The 22,244-nt window shown below is 46.7% G+C and overlaps 1 protein-coding gene across 1 annotated transcript in view; it reads right to left on the bottom strand.

The window, feature by feature from the left end:
* Positions 1–22,244, bottom strand: part of NSUN2 (NOP2/Sun RNA methyltransferase 2) — a 503,790-nt gene that overhangs the window by 15,227 nt on the left and 466,319 nt on the right. Inside the window, exon 18 of the mRNA XM_085606101.1 lies at positions 18,980–19,019. Within this exon, the coding sequence (XP_085462227.1) occupies positions 18,980–19,019 (40 nt within the window). The remainder of the gene's footprint in view (positions 1–18,979; positions 19,020–22,244) is intronic.

Raw genomic sequence — 22,244 nt, forward strand, 5'->3', positions numbered from 1 at the left:
CACATACAAACCTATCAGTCACTCCTATGGCAGGCCTGAACAATCCTGAAGGCAGAGTGCTTGGTTATATTTGAGAGGGTGCCCAGGCATGAGCTGAGCTCCTCTGCATCCTTCGGAATCTCTCCTCCGGGGTTGTCAGTGGTGCAGCCTGACCATATACTCTTAAGTGCATTATATCTTAAATGGTTAATGCTAACTTTGACTGGCTGCACGGAAACATGTCGTGTTTGGTGTCAAACACATTGGAATCATACCCCCACATCAGTTCTTGATGTGAGGATATGATCCCACCCTTCTAGAGGGAGAGACATGACAGTACTGGTATACCCGGTAGAAATCTAATAGAGCCTTGGCATCACAAAATTGATGCCGCAGCCACAGACACGGGTCTGACCTCCTGCTGCCGACCGAAACTCTAGCAGGGGAGGCCTGGACAATAAGTTTCCTGTCACAGGGAGGTGTAACCACCTCCAAGACAGGCCTATGTGTATTGGGGCTGGGTGGGAGCACTCCCTGAGTGCTTTGAAGTCCTGCACTGGGGGCACATTTGGTGTCCCTGTGCATAGTCCAGCTCAAAACGGTTCAGGGGCTTCCATCCCCTGCTCTGGCACGAACCTGGAAAAAGGAAATGGGTGTAGCCACCCCTCTTTCCAAACCCTCCCATAGGTGGGTCCCCAGAGCTAGTCCAACCCCTTCCTTAGGTATAAGTAAGGTACCCCTGGCAACAGGACTTTAGATATCCCTGGACGAAACTCTGAAGCTGAATCCAGGACCTTCGACGCTCTACTAAAGACTAGAAGACTGAAGAAATCTCCCTTGGGGTCAAGGAGTGACTCCCCTGCTTGGCAGGCACCAACGAAGCAATCTGCCGGTCTGCATTTCCGAAGCTCCCGCCAGACTCCGAAGTAATTGCAGCCCAGGAAGAGGATTTCCAGACATCTCAGAGGCCAACCTGAGTCCTCAGCAAAGCTGAGACCCGCAGCCCTCGTGAGTAGCGTGGAACTGGAACTCCTGCTCACCGTGCACTTTTGCACGTGCATTGACTTCTCAACGTCTCTTGAAGTCGTGCTTGGGGTTACTTGTAGCCCCCACCTCGAGCAGAAGATCCACCGAAGATTGTTGGCCTAGTCACCCCCTAGTGACCCGTGGGCCGCCATTTTGTGTTTCCTCTCGAGGTCCCTTCGCGATCCCTGGTCCGTCGACTGGTGGGTCCCGAGAGGGTAACTTTGAATTTCCTTGGGCTTCCCTGGTTGCTCCAGACGTGCCCCGACTCCCACCCAAGTGGTGAGTCCCTCAGACCTTGTTGGTCTGCACCAAAGCATCTTTCTGCGTGGGTTGCTGTTGCCAAGGATTGTTGTGTCCAATCCGGGCACCGATGCTGCAGCACTCGACATCCTTCGTGGGACAGCTCGAATCCAGCTCCTTGTCGTCCTCAACGCCTCCTGGTCCTCGTAGCTGAAGAGTCGAGCTTCACCTCCTTCACCTGAAATCACCCGACATTGGTGGGCATCTGCCTATCGTCCTCCTGGTCACTGGCATGTGACCCAGACTCTGTCCTCTCTGCTTTCAGGTTCTTCTCATCTTCGATCCAGGCTTGGATCTCTTCGGACACTTTGCATCTTCCCGGCAGCAGCACTTCTACGCCAGCTCCCATTGAAATCAATGACGCGACCCAACACCATTTGACACCTATGCACCCGGCTTCCCTGGGTGAAGTAACAAGAGTACTCCGGTGTACCCTTGGGTGTTGACACTAGAACTTCCTAAGTCCCCAAGAGTTTGGTCCTAGTTCGTTTCTAAGTGTCCATAATCTTTAAAAATCTAACCGTGACTTTCCCCATAGAAGCTAACAGGCGCTCGCGGCTGTGTTCTCACACTGCACCCTGTGTCACTACCTTGGGTGGTTTCTTGGAGTCCCAGCGATTCTACAGGCTCTAGGCCTTGAGTCTATTTAAGTCGTGGTTCTTATACCACTATTTTAGTATATGGTTTGGCTCGCCCCTAGGGCCTGACGTGTATTTGTGCTTATTACTGTCATATTTGAAGTGTAACTTATGTGTTTTGACATCTAGCCTCAAAGAGACTAGGAGGGTGTGTTTAGTAATAAATACATATATTTTATATATATATGCCTGGTGTGGTTGTCTTTCATTTAGGCACTCAAGAGATTATAGACTGGTAAAACCAGCTGCTTTACATTCCTTCAGACTTAGCCTGAAGGCTGCTCTCCATAGCTGCCACTAGGATAGCTTTCAGACAAGGTTGTCTTTAACCTATAACCAATAAGGGGGTTGTTTGGACTGGTACAGGGTGCCCATTATAATTAGTGGAGAGCATATACCAGGCCAACCTCTCACAGATTACATTTTCAAAGGCTGTATAAGGGGGTTCTATTTGCTGTACAGTTGACCTAAATTTTCAATGACAGTGGAAAAGGGTAGTAATGAATTATAAGATCTCACTGAGATTAAGGTAAGCCTGGAGCACACATACTGGTTAGGGAAATTGAACTGAGTGGCAACATTATAGTTTCCAGTAAGTACCAATTAAGGGTTCTTGATAATCTATTTCTTGATTTGTAGCTTTCAGTGCCATTCTCAGGCAGTACCTTTCCATAACCATAACACCTGGAGAAGTGGGGAAGTCACACTTCTCCACCTTTGTGGAGAAGTGTGGCTCAATGGTTAGAGCGGCAGACCCTGATGCAGAGGTCTGGCCCGGGACCAGGGTTCAATTCCCGCCTCGGCGGCTCTTGGATTCAATTTCCCCGGACCTGATAATTCTCGCCTCGGTGCCTATTCTAATCATGGAACTCTGGTCAATAGCTTGCTTAATCTCCACAACGGCCCCCACAGCGCTAGGATGCCTGGCTTCAATTGGGGGTGCCCAGGAGTGGACATCTCACAGGAAAAACCAGGAAGGGTTCCACAGCGGTATGAATACAGCGCTGCAAGACCTCTGGGTAGAAGTGCGCTATATAAGTACAAATACATTTACACCTGATGTATGCTTCTTTGCAGCAAAAGGATCAGTGAAATATTTCACCGAAAACCATTTTTGGAGACATTTATAATTCAGTGCAATATTACTGATGGTTGTGGTCATCTAAACATGAACTCTGAAAACATCCCTCTTGTCGGCGCCACAGTAAACACCACCTCCCAACAACTCAGCCTCAGGATGCAGTGTCACCAGAGAGTATTTGTTACCAACCAGTGAGTTGGTGTCAGTTCCTATGATTTGTTTCCCTCACCATCAAAACGTGTGGAGAGAAATAAAAGCTATGACAGTGACAGATTCAGCAAGACAAAACAATCAGTGCTAGTCCTCCTCAAGAATAAACAAATGCGAAGGATGGCCACTGTGCCATGTAAAGGTTCTTAGTGTGCCATGTCCCCTGAGAACACATAACAGAGGTCTGGTCCAAAGACTACAGAGAAGCAGTTCTCAACCTTCTGACTTCTGTTTACCTCCACTTCATCACTGCAGGAATCCAAGGACCCTGACTAAGTAATGTATATGATTCGAACCTCAAAACGATCCATAAAAATACAGAAGCAGGTGTATCAAACTAATCCACAAGTTATGGGATATTTAATTTAATTCATAAACAAAAAAAATATACTAAAACCAAAATTTTAATGGGACTGTTGAAATCACTTTTTTTGTTGCTCATAATACTCTTTTTTTTGTTGGTACATATTAGTACTTCAATTGAGACCACCAATCGTCCATACTCGATTTGTTTGCTGTACTTGCACTGCTCCCATAAATCACGATAAGGATGCCAACTTAATTTGGACTTTCAATTTCACATTCCTTAACATTTAGAGAGGTTTCAAAACTTTCAATTTGATGACTTATGCATAAGCATTTTTTCATCTGCTAATATTATTTAGTTTTCTAAACAATTACAGATCTCCTTAGTTGGCCCTGCGGACCAACACAGGACCACTGCTATAGAGTATTTGTCCCACATTTGCATTTGAAGCCTATAAACAGGAGCATTTTGGACTTAATCTAGATTGAAGTTATGCAGATAAATGTATTGAGAATCTTAAGCCAGAGTCCAATAATTAAAAGCTGTGAACTCTTTACTGTCATGTCAATGGAAGGCAGTGGGATTCTAGTCAGGGATTTTCTACAAACATTCATTATATAAATATCTACCCACTCTTATACAATGAACAAATGTGATCAATCACAGCTGCAAGCGATTAATTAGAAATAAGGAGAAAGAATGAGAAATCCTAAGAACAATGTCTGTCACACTGGTCCTGACAGGGACTTTTGGAAAACAAAGCCCAGGAAAAAAAAAAATCAATGTGATGAAATGTCCCTAGTTTCATCTGTTTCCCCTGTTTGTTCACACAGACACACATTCAAGAAATTTCCTCAATGAAAGAGTCAGCTTTTACGGTCAAATTCCATCAAGCAACAGAACACAAAAAGATTTGAGATACATAAATAACAGAAGAATAGGAACAATAGGGAAAAAAATACAATCAACTGGTTTCTGTTTAAGTCCCAAATTCATGAAACCTACCAGCAAGCAAGGGGTATTGACGATTTATGTGCTCAAATAAGTTATCGATTTATTTTACAGGTGATTACATTTCCGTAACGTTCCTCGTACACTAACTGTTGATGTTGCATTTCTAAGCTTTTTTGAATTCCTTCCAGCATTCAAAAAATTAAGAAGTATTTTTAGACCGGACATCCTTGGCATGGATTCCCAAACGTTTTGTGTTCACTCCTGTTTTGCTGAAATCGTTTTTGTTGGCCGACGTGCTTGTGACCCCTCCTTTAATAATGTTAACATTGGCTTACACTCAGTGGACACATTTAATTTACTTATAAGTCCCTAGTGAACTGGTACTATATATACACCCAGGGCCTTTAAGTTAAATGCTACTTGTGGGCCAACAGAACGTATTGCCCCACCCACTTAAGTAGTCCTTAAAAACATGTCTCAGGCCTGTCATTGCAGCCTGAATGCGGCTTTTAGGTGCCATTACGACATAGCAAAAAAAAAAAAAACTGCCAGGACAAAAACCTTATATTATATATTTATATTTAAAAAAACACATCCACATTACCTACTGGCGGTTGCCAGTAGGTAGCTGAAGTTAGGATCTAGTTTCCATAGATGAAGCGTTTTATTTTTTTTGCTAATAACTTTGGTGTCATTTGACGAATTTTCACGATTTTCAAAACTAGTGTACAACTCACTTCAGCTGCGATCTGATTAGCTTCAACAAGGAAGACTGACTCGGCAAAGCCCCAAGAAAAAAACAAAAGAAAAAAAAACTGAGGGGTCACCAAAAACCTTTTTTAAAACATTTTTTTTAAACCTTCCTCCGAATTTGCAGCGGAAATTTTTTTAACGGGCAAGCGTAGTTATCCATGTTTGCTCCCAACCGCCACATGTGGGTACGGTCCCAGGGCAATTTATTTAATAGGGGGAGAGGGACCCAAGAGGCCCACCTCCCCAGGCAGACTTTGGCCCTGGAGGCCCAAAACCCCCGGCCAATTTAAAAAATGGAAAGGGGAGCAATTTTGGCCAAGGGAGTGAGGGATGCGTGCCCCCCCCTTGCTGGTTTACATTTGCCCGGGCCCCGGGAGATGGGGTTCCAAGGCCAAAATCGGCCCGGAAAGGGCATCTGCAGGTCGGCTGCCTTTGGGGAGGGGTTGGCAAGAGGGTTTAACCACAGGGCCTGCCCACAGGCCAGGCACTGTGGCGAACGCCTCGCTGCAAGGCCGATGGCCATGTACGGTTGGCCGCAGGCTAGGCCCTATGGCCAACACCCTGCTGCGCATGGCTGAAGGGTGTGCATGCCGTGGGGTTGGATCCATGCGGAGCGTTGGCCACAGGGCCTGGCCAGAAACTGTCCTAGATAAAGGGGTTGCATGCCCCCATCCCCATTTAAAATATGGTTGGGCCCGGATACAAATACGACCTGGGGAGAAGGGATACTTACCCCCCTCCCCTAAAATAATGTGGTGGGCCCTGGGGAATGGGGTCTCCCTGAGATGAAATCAGGAAGGGGGCCGGGTAACCCTCTTCCGGGTTGGCTGCCTTTGGGGGGGTTTTGTCCACAGGCCCTGCCCAGCAGTCAGGCCCTGCAGCCAACCCCCCACCGCGCATGGCAGAAGGCTGTGCGCGGCGGCTGTTGGATTAACATATGGTAATTAAATATTGCTTTATGTGAGAAAAAACATACAAAATTCACTGAAAAAATAAAAGGTTACACAGGGATGTTATAGTTAGGTTCACAATTTACACACACAAAACCATAGAAATTCAGCCGTTATAGTTAGAGTTATCTCAACAAACTATAACTCTCACCATCACCATGCATTGCTAATTACCCCCAATGTTACATCACTCATGACATCTTCTATGACATTCATTGATAATATCAGTGCAACATTTGCAGTAAAATTATAGATGAGAAAACAGTGCATGGCGGGGGCGTGAGTTATATTTAGCTTAGGGCACGAGTTCTAGTTTGTTGAGATAACTAACATAAGTGCCCAGAAGGACATCAGTAAGGGCTTCATTGAACGGCAAGAAGGGTTTGAAGTGGAAGTCGCAGGCTGAAGCACCTCTGTCAGGAGATTAGTCTTGACTACCACCAAAGGGAGCTCAAGGCCAAGGACCTCGGCCGCCCTTCTCATCACCAGGGAAAAGGAAGCTCGCTCCTCCATAGCTCATGGTAGGGTGAGAAAGCAAGACAATGTCAGTGGAAGTGTCTAGACAACTGGCATCACCCAGGTCCATTCGCCAGTCAGATAAAGGGTTCAGCTGTCCCTCTCATTCCTCTTTTCTACCCTCTGGCTCAAACTAAACACCAGGAATGAACACAGGAATAAAAGTTCCTTCCGGTGTCGGAATCGATGTTGAGCGATTTCGGTCTGGCTCCGTGTCCATTTCGGGGAGGAGGATGGGGATGGGGTCGACGCGCCGGGAGCGTTGTCATCTGGGAAGGTCAAGTAAGATCGACCTGCATCGATCCAAATCCCATGCCGGATCCACGGGGGACCTCCTGAGTCGGGCCGGAGTCACCGACGTCAAAGGCCTAAGGCCCCCAACAGACTCTGCGTGGCCTATAGACGGACCAGCGGAGCCAATCTGCGCAAAAATGAAGTACAAGGCTTCATAGAACTTTTGGATCTAGGCAGGAGATACTTCGGCTACCAGAAAAGCAGGGAGGCACAGAGCTGTCACAGATGGCTGCTCCAGATATTGAATGTTCGAGCGAGGACGCTCAGAGTCCCGCATCTGCGAAGGACGGGATGAAGTCGAAGAACTCCTGTGCTTCCTCAACTTCTTTTGATTCCCTGACTTACCCGACAAACTCCCCGATGACTGAGTGCAACGAGGAGTGTGGGCTCCACGACTGTCCTTGAGACTTGCCTTTCGAACGAGAACAGGAGCGATGCGGAGCAGAGCACCAGGCTTCTAGTAGCTTTCGAGACCACTCACGCAAAGCCTTCGGTATCATTGCCCAGCACTCGGAGCACAAATTCAGTTTGTGGTCGCGCTCCAGTCACCAAAGACACACGAGGTGCGGATCCGTCACTGACATCGCCCGCTGAAAGGAACCACAGGGCTTGAAGCCGGTCTGACGTTGGTACATCCTCGACACATCAGGAGTCCAAGACTCAAGAAGAAAAGTCAACAAAAGTCTAAATATACTAGTCAACAAAACTGCTAAGGGGTAAGCTCTCTCTGAATCTGCATAGAAAAAGAAAGAACTGAATTCAGCGCTCATGGGGGGCATCTATATAGGTCCCGCAAAGTCACCCGGGTGCCGACAACGGACGCGGAGCAGACCGATGACACCCAACGATGAAAAAAATCTCCTGATGCTTGGGGGAAATTCAAAAGGGAAGAAATTTTCAACTAATCGTCTCCATCAGATAGAAAAAAAAAATCTGCAAAAAATGCAGCAATCCCGCAAGAATCTCGCAGGATCAAGAAAAAATTGCAGCAGGGCAATATTTCTACATTATAATCCTAGCTTCGGAGCAAAAAACAATTAATTGGGGGGGAAGGGGCGCGCAGGGACCCCTTCCCCCAAATCATTAGAGGCCCTGCGGAGCCCAACCCTCGGGCAGTTTTTATGGAGAGGGGGACTGTGTGCTCCACCTCCCTGACCCTTGAGGGGCCTGGCAAACCACCCTTGAGGCAGAAAATATATAATAACGAGAAGGGGGCCGCACAACCCCCTTTTAGAGCCTAAAAAGGCCTCAGACAGCCCACCCCGGGGCAGATTCTTTTTAGGGAGGAGGGCCACGTGGTACCCCTCCTTGAGCCACAAATGGCCCTGGGGAGCCCAAACCCAGGACCGGCTCCCAGGCTATGTCCCGTGATGCCAACCCCCGGGACATAGGTTTCACTGCCTGCACTGGGGAAAACCTGTATGCTCTCACTTGGCTGGAGGAATTTCAAATATCCAGCCAAGAGAGAGTAAACGTCAAGTCCGCTACAAGCTGGCGGAATCTTTCAAAATGCTCCCGCCAGCTGGTAGTGGACTTCAGATCTGTTTCCCTGAAACAGAACTGAATATTGCTCCAGTCTGCAGGGAGCAGCATTTTTAGCTGCTCGCTGAAGGCCAGAGGAAGTGTGGCTCCAGCTGGATGAGCGGACAAATGCAAAGAGAACAGATGATGGATGGAATGCTGAACAAATCAAACATTCCCCCCCAGTCACAGAACTGGGTTAAATCCATCGTTTATTTGCAAGTCTAGACTCAGCCATATGCAAATCAGTCTTGACCCTGCTCTCCATGGGAACAGTCCAGCCCGAACTGCCAGGCCAGGTCCTACCTGGACCAGAAATGAGCATCCTGGGACCGCTTTCGGGGTGTCACCCCTCATCAGCCAGGCTAGCCTGAATCTGGTGACATAGCGAGCATAGGACACACGTCTGGGCACACCCTTCCCACTTAGGGTGACAAATGCAAAGAGAACAGAGGATGGAGCTGCCTGGGGCTTTGGGGCTCGACTGGTGACCCCCAACCAGGATATTTTGGGTGCCCTGGGTGGCACCAGGGCCCCCCTCCCTAATAGCTGCCAGGTTCCAGGGAAATGAGGGCTGCATGCCCCCCCCCCCCCCCCCCCCCCTTTGAATAGGTGTTGGGCCTTGGGGGGGATGGCGTTTCTGGGGCCAATATTGGCCCAGGGAGGGGGGGCCACATGGCTCCCTCCCCTTTTAAATAGGTGCTGCGCCCCGGGGAAAGAGTTCCCCAGGGCCGAAAATGGCCCGGGAGGGGGGCTCTGTGCCCCCTCCTCCTTGTGTACTTTGCCCAGCCTCGGAATGGGGTCCTCAGGGCCATAATTGGCCCGGAGAGGGGAGCTGTGTGCCCCCTGCCCAGTTTAAATGTGGCCAGGGGATGGTGCACCCAGGGCAAAAATCGGCCAAGGGAGGGGGGCTGAGTGCCCCTTTCCACTTCAATACAGTTCCGGATTCCAAAACCTGCACAGGGAGGGGGGCTGCGTGCCTCCTCCCCATTTAAACAAAGTACAGGGCCCCAGGGTCGAAATCAGCCCAGGAAGGGGGGGCTGCATACCTGATTACTTTTCAAAATGGTGTAGAGCCCCGAAGGACGGAGTCCCCGGGATTGAAATTGGTCTGGGGAGATAGGCTGCAATTGATTCAGAGTTCAAAAACACGTCAGCAACTCAAGACAACTAAGGAGTGTCTGAACGAAAAGAAATACAGGCAGGCAGGGAATTGTTGGCTGAAACAACTTAATGGTTGGATCCCTGTTCTAAGTTTAAAATTAAATTAAAAGTTGACCCAACACTCCTTGGCTGTAAAGCCAAAAAAAGCAGTGGCTTGGTATGGGCTTGTGATTTAGTGCCCCTTTGGTTGCTTTAAATTTTAGAACAGGGAAATTCAATGTTACATGCTTTTTAGTGTGTTTTGTTGTGTGTAATAATCCACTGTTTTGATAACTTAATGATGTTTATTTGATGTGGGACATGTAATGAATGTACATTGATTTAACTGAGGATAATGTTGTTCCTTTGTTCTTGCCAGTTATAAGTAAACTGGGAAGTTTTTCATGAACGACGTTGAAATTAAATGGTGATCACAGTAATTAAGTTGCATGACCACAAACACTATGGTGTTGATTAAATAGTCAGCATTGGAGTTCGTTCTTTTAATCTGGATTGTGGCCTACCCTTGCTGACGCACAAGTTACTTACTTGTGTAACGATATATCTGTAAGAGACATTAGTTAGTGATAGATTCCTTACCTTAGAATATCCCCAGGCGTCAGACTGGATCCGGAAATTTTAGTCAGCAGTACCCCTGCGCGTTGTTAGGTGTCGTCGTACGGCTCCACATACGTCGCTGGAGTCGTAGCCGCCAAAATGATGTTGTCGGAGCTACTTAGACGCGCGCACGGATGTCAGTTCTGTACACAACTTTTCCGCACCAGGAGCGCAGAGCCATGCCAGAGACCGACTACTGCTGCAACAGAACTAGGGCCCTGAAAGGGATGACCTGAACCCTAGAGAACAGTTCGCAGAACGGGGAGGATGGGCGGGCGGTAAGGAATCTATCACTAACTAATGTCTCTTACAGATATATCGTTACACAAGTAAGTAACTTGTGCATCTGAAAGAGACACGTTAGTGATAGATTCCATACCTTAGAATACATACCCAACCAATACCAACCCCGGTGGTGGGTCTGCGAAGTGAGATTACACTAGAAAGTCACGGAGAACTGAACGGCCAAAGAAGCCGTCTCTCCGGACCTGACTGTCAAGGCAATAGTCCTTAGTGAAAGTATGCAACGAGGCCCAAGTGGCTGCCTGACCGATGCCTTGCAGGGAAACACCGCGTCCCAATGCTGTAGCAGCTGCTGGCGCTCTGGTAGAATGGGCGCGCAGTCCAACCGGAGGTTCCTTTTTAGCCAGAGAGTAACAGGCTTTAATGCACAAGACAACCCATCGGGAGATAGTTCGTTTGTGAACAGCCTGGCCTTTCTTGGCGCCCACGTAGCCAACAAAGAGCTGGTCATCCACCCCGAACTGTTGTGTGCCGTTGAGATAGAACGAAAGCGCACGTTTGGGTCCAGACGGTGGAGCCTCTCCTCTTCCCTTGGAGGGTGAGGAGGCGGAAAGAAAGTGAGCAGAGTGACAGTTTGCCCGAGATGAAAGGCAGAGACTACTTTTGGTAGAAAGGAGGGACGCGGTCGAAGCACAACCTTGTCCGGATGAATCGCCAGGAAAGGTGGTTTACAGGAAAGAGCTTGGAGCTCACTCACCCGCCGAGCGGAGGTGATGGCCACCAGGAAGGCAGTTTTCAAAGTTAATAACCGCAAAGGACAGTTATGAAGAGGCTCAAAGGGAGCGCATATCAAGTATATGAGAACCAGGTTTAAGTCCCATTGAGGCATCTAGAAAGAAATAGGAGGGAAAAGGTAAGGCCTTTGAGAAATCTATTGACAACTAGGGACTTGAAAAATGAGGGCTGATCAGGCAGCCTAAGAAAGGCTGAAAGAGCAAAAAGGAAGCCCGTGATCGTGCCCAGAGCAGAACCCCTCTGGGCCAAAGATAGAAGGAACAATAGGACCTCAGAAAGAGGGGAAGCAAGAGGATCTACAGCTTTTGCTGTGCACCATGCCACAAATCTTTTCCACCGACAGGCGTATACCGTTTTAGTGGAGGGACGCCTGGCTGCCAGAATCACATTACAGACTTCAGAAAGGGAAGTCAGATGGAATCAGCTGTTGCTGCTCAATCTCCTCGCAAGGAGGTGGAGGCTGGACAGGTTCGGGTGGAGGACCGTCCCCTGTTGCTGCGACAGGAGATCCTCCTGAAGAGGCAGTCTGATCGGGGGATACACGCTCATACTGAGTAGCTCGGGATACCCAACTCTTCGAGCCCAGTCCGGTGCCACAAAAATGGCTTGGGCCCAGTCGCGTCTGATCTTCTTCAGCACTCTGGGCAGAAGTGGTACAGGTGGAAAGGCGTAAAATCAACCGCAACTCCACTTGCGACGAAAAGCGTCTCAGAGCGAGTGCCGCCTTGGAAACTCCAACGCGCAGAACTGCTGACATTGCGCGTTCTCTTCGGTGGTGAATCGAGCTAACCAAGGTTCTCCCCACTGCTGAAATAGACCTTGCGCCACCTCGGAGTGAAGACGCCATTCGTGATCCAACATGCAATTGCGGCTGAGTTTGTCCACCCTGGCGTTCAGGGTACCTGCCAGGTGTGAACCACCAAGGAAATGCCTTGACGTTCCAGCCACGTCCAGAGACGTAGTCTCCTGACATAGGATCCACGACCCCACCCAGCTTGTGGCAGTACCACATGGCGGTGGTGTTGTCTGTGAACACCTGCACTACTCTCCCCTTGACAGAGGGAAGGAATGCTTTCAGTGTAAGTAGGATCGCCCTGAGCTCCAAAAGGTTGATATGGAGCTTGGACTCTGCCTGAGACCAAATGCCTCTGATCTCCGCCTCTCCCACGTGGCCGCCCCATCCCAGGAGGGACGCGTCTATCACTACTGTGTGCTCCGGTTGGGGAAGGGAGAGGGATCTGCCGTGGACCCAACGCTGGTCCGTGAGCCACCACTGCAAGTCCTGTGAAGTGCCCTCTGAGATCTGGACGTAGTAAACAGGTTTCCCCGATGCTGCGTCCACTGGAACTTCAGGTCCCACTGCAGAGCCCGCATATGCCATCTGGCATGATAGATCAGCAGGATGCAGGAGGCCATGAGGCCCAGCAGCATTGTAGACGAAAGAAGAGGAGGGAAAACAGTATCTGCTTCCTTTCATGTGTGACAAATTCTTTAAAGATCCAGCAACAAATTGCAAAAATGTTCATAAGGAACCATAATTTGGCGAGTGATTAGGAAAGGGTCAGACCAAATTATGGGAAATAGTTGTAGATTAGAGAGAGAACTGGGTAGGGCAATGATCAAATCAAGTGTATGGCAAGTATTGTGGGAAGCTCCTGTGATGAACTGCAGTAAGGCACAAAAGGTAAAGACTGTAGTAAGTTAATGGACCTACTTATAGATAACATAGAAGGCCCGAATTTTGATAACCCCAACTTTTACACTGCATTGTCAGAAAATGTTCCCTTACGTGGGGAGGGTCAACAGCTTTGGGGTGGAGACCTCAATTTAGTCATGAATCCACGGATGGACAGATCAGGGGGGCCGGAGAGACACATCACGGCGGCAGCGAGAACGGTGGCAGATGCAATGGTACAGCTTGACTTGTGTGATGTCAGAGATACCCGGAAAAAGGGGGATACACACATTACTCAGCGTATCATGATTTGCACACCCGAATAGATTATTGGCTAGCAGCCAGGAGGTTACAAGAGAGGATCCGAGCCTGTGAGGTGTTTCCCCGTACGCTTTCGGACCATTCCCCGATACTATTAATATTAGATACCCCCCCAGAAGACTTTTCCCCCCTTTACGTGGAGGTTCCCACCTTACCCTCTGCTAGAAGCGGTTTTTAAAGAGGAATTGACGGAAGGGATTGAAACGTTCTTTGCCACAAACGTAGGATCAGTGGATAGCTTTCAAGTGATTTGGGAGTCATTAAAGTATATATTTGCGGAATCACTATGACTAAGCACTCTGGAGTCCTTAGGGCGATATGCAAACGACTTACGAACCTGGAGAAGAAACTAGCGAGCCTGGAAGCATAACTTCAGGTTAGGGCTGATGAAGATGTTGTGCAGGAGTTCAAAATACAGTTAGGAGTATATCATGATATCACAGACGCCGAAATAAAGCACCTAGATAAATACGCCACCGCTCGCTCATACGGTGAGGGTGGGGTGCGATATTTGCCCAACTTCTCAAAAAGCGCCGGGAAAAAACAGTGGTTGCAGAGATCAAGGCAGCCGAGGGTGACATACTAACTGAGAAAGCAGCCATTGCAGACAGGTTTCAGCAATATTATTCAGAGCTCTACTCTACTCGCAGCGGTGGCACTGAGGCGGAAATCTTGGACTACTTAACACATATAAACCTACCATGGTTAACAAACGCACATCGCGAATATCTTAGGCGGCCCCTGGAGAGAGGAGAAATCATCACTGCCTTATCGAGCATGAAATCTGGTAGCGCGCCAGGAGTGGATGGCCTAACAGAAACCTTTTATAAGGCGTTCAAGGATTTACTGATGCCGCATTTAGCTACACTCTTTGACGAGATGTGCGTGACAGGCGTTATGCTGCCCACGATGAGAGAGGCGATTATTGTTGCTATCTTGAAGCCGGGCAAGCACCCAGATGAGTGTGCTTTCTATTGTCCGCTCTCGTTGATTAACGTCGATACGAAAATGTACGCTAAGATTCTAGCGAACCGGTTAGTGCCTCTGATTCCGCTACTGGTCGCTCTGGAGCAAGCAGGTTTTGTTGCAAGTAGAGACCTAACTTACAATTTAAGAACAGTGTTCAGTGCGATGCAGCACACTGGGCCAGAGATCCAGACGGTGGCTGTATTTCTCGACAAGGAGAAAGCCTTCGACTCTGTTGAATGGCCCTTTATGCGACATGTCCTGACAAAGATGGGGTTGGGGCCGGTCTTCTACAGCTGATAGAGGTATTGGATAGTGAACCCACAGCTAGAATGAAAACTGGAAACCTAGTGGCAGATGCTATACACATTACTAGAGGCACACAACAGGGTTGTCCTCGGTCACCGATATTGTATGCATTAGTGGCCGAACCTTTAGCCTGTGCACTCCGCGAATACCACAGATATAAGGGTATACGATTCCCGGGTAACGAGCTGATCGTATCCACCTACGCGGACGATACACTCCTATCTGTACGAGACCCTGAAGGTAACCTCTCCCCAGTCTTGCGAGAAGTGGAGCGATTCGGAGCGGTGTCTGGAATCAGAGTTAACTGGTCGAAGTCTATCATATTTCCCCTTACACCAGCCACGACCCCATTTGAACTGGACTACCAGTTGCAGTGGTCAATATAATCGGTGAGATACCGAAGGATCAAGGTCCACACGGACTATGAGTTAGTATTCAGAGAAAATTATGGGGTGGCGATTAGCAAACTAGAAGATGAGGTGGACAGCTGGATCCGTCTGCCACTGTCCCTGCTGGGCAGAGTTTCCATTATGAAAATGGTGATACTGCCCCGTATTTTGTTCCTTTTTTCTAATATTCCTTTGGTTCTCCCTTGCTCTTTTTTTCGCCAACTCACAGCATTTTTGGTTAAGTTGGCTTGGGCCGGTAAGCAGGTGCGGGTCAGATGGCAAGTACTTACATTACCGTACCACATGGGGGGGCTGGGCGCGCCCGATTTGAACTTATATTACAGGGCAGCACAAAGTGCGCACGCTTACCACTGGATGCATGGCTCACCGGACACCTCCCACTTACGTATAGAGAAAGTTGTGGCCTCCCCTCTCCCATTACCTGCTCTGATGTTTACGCCTGCGGATCGTAAGACGGGGATATTGGACTCAGTGAATGCAACAAACCACCCTTGGCACCACCTCTTAAAGCTACAGGCGGGTGCCATTCTGTATTCCCAGCTCACACCGCTGGATTGGTGTCGCTGGCTGCCCCGTGCAGAGATAAGGGGGTTATGCGAGTGCTTCACACAATAGGGGTGCGGACCATAGAGAACTTGTTTGAAGACCGCACAGCAAAGAGCTGGGGGACGGAGATACCGCAGTTACCCTCCTTACTAAATTTCAATTCCATAGAACACAGCAAGCATTGTTGCATATGCTGGGTGGGGACTTGTTGGACCCACCGGAGCTGCCCGCCTTATCCAATGTCATAAAAACTGATTCGCCCACCCGGATAGTCTAAAATATACAAATTGACCATGGCCTATAGGGAAAATCACTACACTAAAGCCCGTTTGGCTTGGCAGAGAGATCTGGGAAGGGTCATTGACGACACTATGTGGACATATTGCTGCGACAGCACGAAGCGCATCTCTTTAAATGGTAGACATAGACTGATCCACTTTAAATATCTAAATAGGGTCTACTACACTCCAGAGAGATTGAGTAGGTACGGCCTAAGAGAAGGGGCAAATTGTGAGCGTTGCAGTGAACAGTTGGCCGATTTTTTTCCACTTGGCCTGGCTTTGTCCGGGGATATCCAAATTTTGGGATTTAGTCTTTAAGGAGTTGGGACAGGTGGCTAATCTGGCACTCACCCCGGAGCCTGCAATGGCCCTGTTGGGCTACTCTAAACCAATACGTAAGGGGGCTCGTAGTTTGGTTGACATGGGCTTGTTGCTAGCTAAGCGCAGGGTGGCGATGTGTTGGTCACGAGGACCGACCCCTACGATAGCCCAGTGGTCGTGCGACATGCTGTACTGTAGCATGCAAACAGGAAATTTCAGTGACCTTCTCCCACCATGTAGTAGACCTAAGAACTTCTGGGTGTTGTATAAAACATACCTAGCAACCAGAGATAGGGACAGTACATCAACTGAAGTTGTGAACCAAGAGTTGAGAGAGAACAGTCCTGATGAATAGTTGCTCGGGGTCGGGCCTAGACTTTCTAAAATGCCATGAGTATTGTATGCTGATGTTGTGAGGGGAACATCCGTTTGGTATCTCTATGACTTCATTGCAAGTGGGTCCAAAGCTGGGTGGTTGGAAACGGGGCAGTGGGTGGTGTGGACTGATAACGGGATGATGTTGGATATAACCTGTCTGCTGACCTTTGGAATTGTGCTGTATGTTCTTTGATCACCATGTGTTACTGTAATTGCCATATCGAAGGAACTGAGTCTCATGTTTGTTTTGAACAAAAAACGAATAAAGTCTTTTATAAGAAATAAAAAAAGACGTAAGTTACGAGGTAGAAAGAGCATCAGAATTACCCATGTGAAAATTGAAAAGACTGAAAATTAGCAGAAAGGTATTAACCCATTGAAAATTCTGTAATGGCTTTAGAGAAGACATTAAGAGAAGAGGCATACTGGGAAGGAGAATGATAAATTAACTGACTAGTTACAAGCAAACATTTTTTAGAGTGGAGATGACTTGTAAAAAACCTTGGAATCTGGCAACAGTGGCCAAGTAAAAACAGATAAGGAAATGGAGCTGGCAAAACAATCAATTGCTTTTTATGTAAATATTCTGTTTGTAAGTACTCATGCTGTCTGCACAAGTAAATGTGTTCTGTCTACATGGAAATAACTGTGGAATTCAAAAATTTGTAAATTCAAATTTATATTTTAAGATCATGACAACACTCTGAGCCTAAGCAAGCTACTTTATAGTTGTAATAATTTACTTAATAAGATTGTTCAGATTTGTAAACAGAGCAAGTGCGGGTCCATCACTTTGGGACTCCTTCATTAGGGACGAGTCAAGGACCTACATGAAAAAGGTGGTTATCCATTACACTTCATTCATTTGGGATAAAGTAAGTCCTCGTGTTTTTCACTTTTTTCATCTAGTATGAAAATCAGAATGAGAAGAGGGGTTAACAACGTGCACATACATTTCTACTCCCTATAACAAAACTGCGTGTTGGCTATCAAGTGCTCTCTAAACCAGCCGTATTCTTGGAGTACAGAAAAACTGTTATACCAACCCATACTACTAATCACACTATGACTGGACTAGTTGCATAGAACTAGCCTTTGCAATAATGCTTCAAAACCTCTGGGTTTCTTATTTTCTGTGGCCTCCTCTTATTTGTTCCCCACAATTTGACTTTAAAGTCCCTATTTTTTGTTAAATAAGAGCTTTACATTTCTGAGTCTTTTTTTTATATTTGACACTTGAATGACCCTGATGCTGCCTATGTTATTGAGATCCTTTTTATCCTTTTTTTATTATTTCACATATCTGGCCAGTGCGAACCATTATGCAGAGACACCTATAAATGTTCCCTAATAAGTCTCCTCAAGCCAGTCGCTAACAATTTATTACAAAGGGTAAAATACTGTTTATATTGTTCCACTGCTGGAGCTCGTTGGAGGTGCTTTCCACTGAACGTCAGAGTGCGTCCGAACGAGACGAAAGCGTTGGATTCTTTGGGCTATACAAATCTTCTAAAATAAACTTCACTTGAATACATAACTTACCGGCTTGAAGACATTTTCGCCATACAAACTAACCAAACTTCTCTACACCTACAAGTGCCCTTAAAGACTAATTTGACATGTGAAAGGTTTGAAAAATATACTTTACCACATAATCACAAGAAGATCAAGACTCTAATAATCAGCTTGAATGTTCCTCTTGAATACTGATAAGCATCTTAAACTGCTGAATGACATGGAGTTTATAGAACGGTGCATTTTATATTCACCAAATGGCTAGCTTGATAAAGTCCTTGTTTAAAGGAAAAAACATAAAAAACATAACCAGTGATTGTTCCTATATTATCATGAAACCCCGACACACGAGTACGGAAAAGAAAACATGGACTAATGAAAAGGCTGAGGAACACAATCTTGTGTGTCCTGCTAGTTTTGTTGAACAAATAAAAAATTAAACAATCAGGGAGCTGGATTTTATGAGGAGTTGCAAGCCTATGATGGATAATTAGTTAACAGCAAATCTTGAGAAATATTAAACTTTTCCTAAGAACACAATGCACTGAAAAGCCAGGACCTGCTTGTACAATATGAAAATGCCTATATTAAGAATTGTCAAAGCAGTTACAGATCTTCATTTAAAACACTTTTCGAAAATACACATCTTTCTCAATATTAAAAGAATTGGACAGACTGAGTTCTGAAATCGCAAGCAATGTGCTAGAAACAGTCCAAAAAATATTTGTCCTGGCATAGCAATCAACTGCCCTATAAGCAAACCACGAACTGTCAGGACCCATATTTGCTCAAGATGTGACCATTAGCTATACTTGAAGTTTAGAATATGAAGTACATTTTTGCTATTTTACCATGTTGCCTATACTCTACAATAACAGGCTCCTGCCAACATCAGAGAAAACAGAGTGAACATTGACTATTGTACTTACTCTGGATCGGGATCATACTTCAGAACAATGCTACCCATAGCTGGAAATAAAAAGGATAAATGCGTATTAACAGTGCTTTACAAACAATGGATTATGAACCTAATATGAAGTTTGTACATTAACAAAAGTGGATGCTTTAATTCAAATCACATGCCAAGCAAATACGAAAACAGACGTACAATTGCTAGACCAAATTACTGCACTCAATTAGGTATTCAAATTTGATACTTTCTCAACTCACCAAAAAGTGGAACAAAAGCAACCTTATGTGCAATATCAACAAAAGGGCCAAAAGAGATTATATACAATGACAGACATATAAAGCAGGTCAGATTAATGCGCAGTGGGAGGTTGGCTAAATGTGGAAACAAAGTGTTATTTGGCAATTTTCTTCAAACAACCTGGAAATACCAACGCATCCAGGGCTTCAGGAAAGACATTGCCAGCATATTCTCTGGTATTGGATCGCTGAGGATGTCCATGAAATGTTAGAAGCCAGGGAACGCAAACTCCAAGCTGCCAGACATAGTAAGCTCCAGCAATAAATGTATACATGAAAGGAAGGCCCAACCACTGTAGATGCATAGCTATGGTTGTTATTAATAAACAATATATAAATAAATGCATTATAAGAAGTGAAGAGTTAAGTAAAATAACAAACCAACGTTCTACCCTTATGTCTTTGGGCCCCCATTTGAAGGTTTTAAAAGCTTACAACACAAAAAACAAATTTAAAGATGTGCTGGATGTGATACCTAAGATGGCTACATTAAACCGGTTTCACGGGACCATCTTTCCTTGGAGATAGTGTCTAAAAAGTAAAGCAGGCAGAAGGTATGATCTTGGGACAGGAATGTCCCCTGCATGGCATACAGGGTTGCCGCCTGACCCAAGCGCCATACTGCTTGTGTATCTGGTAGTCTGACTTTTTCGTCGATGTTGTCACTCTGAACTAAGCGTGTGCACAAAAGGCCTAGGCCTGTCCTGGGCTATGAGATGCCCATGACTTGTCCTGTGACCTGGAGGATAAATCAAAGCATGCCCGCATTGTTTACAGCATACTATTGTCCCTATCATGGGTTTAGAACATACACTGATGGTGGCAGCTTAACATGACTGAGAATACCAATAGTGCACCTAGAACCTTTTATGTGGTTCACTTAGGTTGAGACCTACTGTCTCTCCAGGAAAAGGTCTGCTTTTATGCTGTTACCCAAACCGTTGCACTAACGTATTGAGTGTGGATTTCTGTATGTAGCCAGTGTAGCACATGCATGGTGTCTGAATGAGCCAGAGTAATGAAGTCCAGAGGGAACCATTTTAGAGATCCCTAGCCTGGCCTAGCACAAGATGGACGCTGAGGACTATACTCCCAGATAATGGAAGTGTCTTCCTTACATTCCTGCGGCTGGAGGAGGGAGACACAGAAGTGAGAGAAGTGAAGACAGGGTTTCCTTTAGAATTTTGAGGGCTTTTCGTTTGCAAAAAGCTGTTGTCGATTAGTCTGCCTGAGCATTGGCATTTGGTGGATGGTAGGAGTGAAAAGTGGGTCTGCAGACTATTGTGAAAGATGAGCAAGTCTTTAGGTGTGACCTGGCTTTTTGTCTTTCCCCAATGACAGCCCGGTACAGAAAACCACCACCCCTCTGATGTGAGTGCTCCGGTACAAATACAGCCCCAGTGCTACCTGCTGTCTCAATCTACAAAAAGGCTGTCTGGAGAATAGCCTGGGAAGGGAACCTGAAAGAAGACCCACCCAAACGGGTTCTATAGTTAGAGACAGTGGATTTATATCCCCTGTCTGAAAGTTATGTATAAAAATGGGATCCAAACCACCTCACTTGGTTCCACTTCTAAGTCCACAATATCCAACAAAATTAGTGCTCCGCAGAGTACTTCGAGGACTGCTGTGCAACTATAACTAGTATCTGCTAGAGAGCCAGTCTGGCAAAGGTGAGAGGACATCACCTGCAGTCTGGAGCTCTTCTTGAAGGAGTTGTGTACCTGAATGAATGAATGAATGAACGAATGAATGAATGAGCAAATAGAAGATTTTAAAAGCGCAGACTTAGCCCAAGGGCATCAAGGCGCTGAAATACAAATCAATATACAGGCAAACATAACCCCACTCAAACCCACCTCTCGGGGAACAACAAGGTCTTTAAGGACTTTCGAAAGATTGTGTGAGACCGTTGCCCCGAAAGAACATCCGGAAGAGAGTTCCACGCATTGACAGCAGCAAAAGAAAAAGCTCTCCCACCCCATCTCCTTCTTTTGAACCTAGGAACCGTGAGGAGATTCTTTTTTGTTGACCTAAGGTTCCTCGAGGGCACATACTGTTGGAATAAGGCTTTGATGCCCAACGGGCCCAGGCCATAGTAGGCGTTGTGGGTGAGGCAGGGGGTCTTAAACATAATTCTGCGATCCACCGGGAGCCAGTGCAGCGAAAGAAGGGCAGATGAGACTGAGTGAGGTTTGGGTAAATCCATTACCAGCCTCGCAGTGGCATTCTGCACCAGCTGCAGGTGGCACAGCTGGCCTTTATTGATGCCTAAATAAAGGGCGTTGCAGTAGTCCAATCTGGACAATATTAATGCAACCACCACTTTCTTACGGGCATCAAATGAGAGGAACTGAGAGATTTTCCTTATGAGCCGAATGAGACCGAAGCAGATGGCCACTGTCCTAGAGACCTGCAAATTCAAAGATAGGGAGTCATTCACCACAACTCCCAGGTTTTTACCCTGGGAGACAGGAATTGGGCAGGTACCCAAGGAATCAGGCCACAACTCTCTAGACCAGATGTCTGTCCTATCCCCAAGAATCAGGACCTCCGTCTTCTCGCCATTCAGTTTTAGATAGTTTTGTACCATCCATGACGAGACTGCCTGCATACAATTTCTATAATTCTCCGCGGAGTCACTGACATTTTGCGTGATAGACACCATTATTTGGGTGTCGTCCGCATAAGACAACACCTCCAGCCCAAACGATTTCACCACCCTTGCAAGCAGGGCCACATAGATCTTGAACAAAGTAGGGCAGGGAGGAGCCCTGAGGCACTCCGCAAACAAGGGGGGTAGAATCTGAATAAAAACCTCCCAGTTTTACTGTTTGAGACCGCTCACCAAGAAAGGAGGCAAGCTGGTCCAAAGCCGAGCCTCCAACACCAATCTCCCTGAGACGCTCCACCAATCTCAGGGGAGACAGAGTATCGAATTCTGCGGTAACATAGAGTAAAATCAAAAGGGTGGTATGCCTGCAT

This window comes from Triturus cristatus, chromosome 5_1 (genome assembly GCF_964204655.1).
Source record: "Triturus cristatus chromosome 5_1, aTriCri1.1, whole genome shotgun sequence".
NCBI classification, from domain to species: Eukaryota; Metazoa; Chordata; class Amphibia; order Caudata; family Salamandridae; genus Triturus; species Triturus cristatus.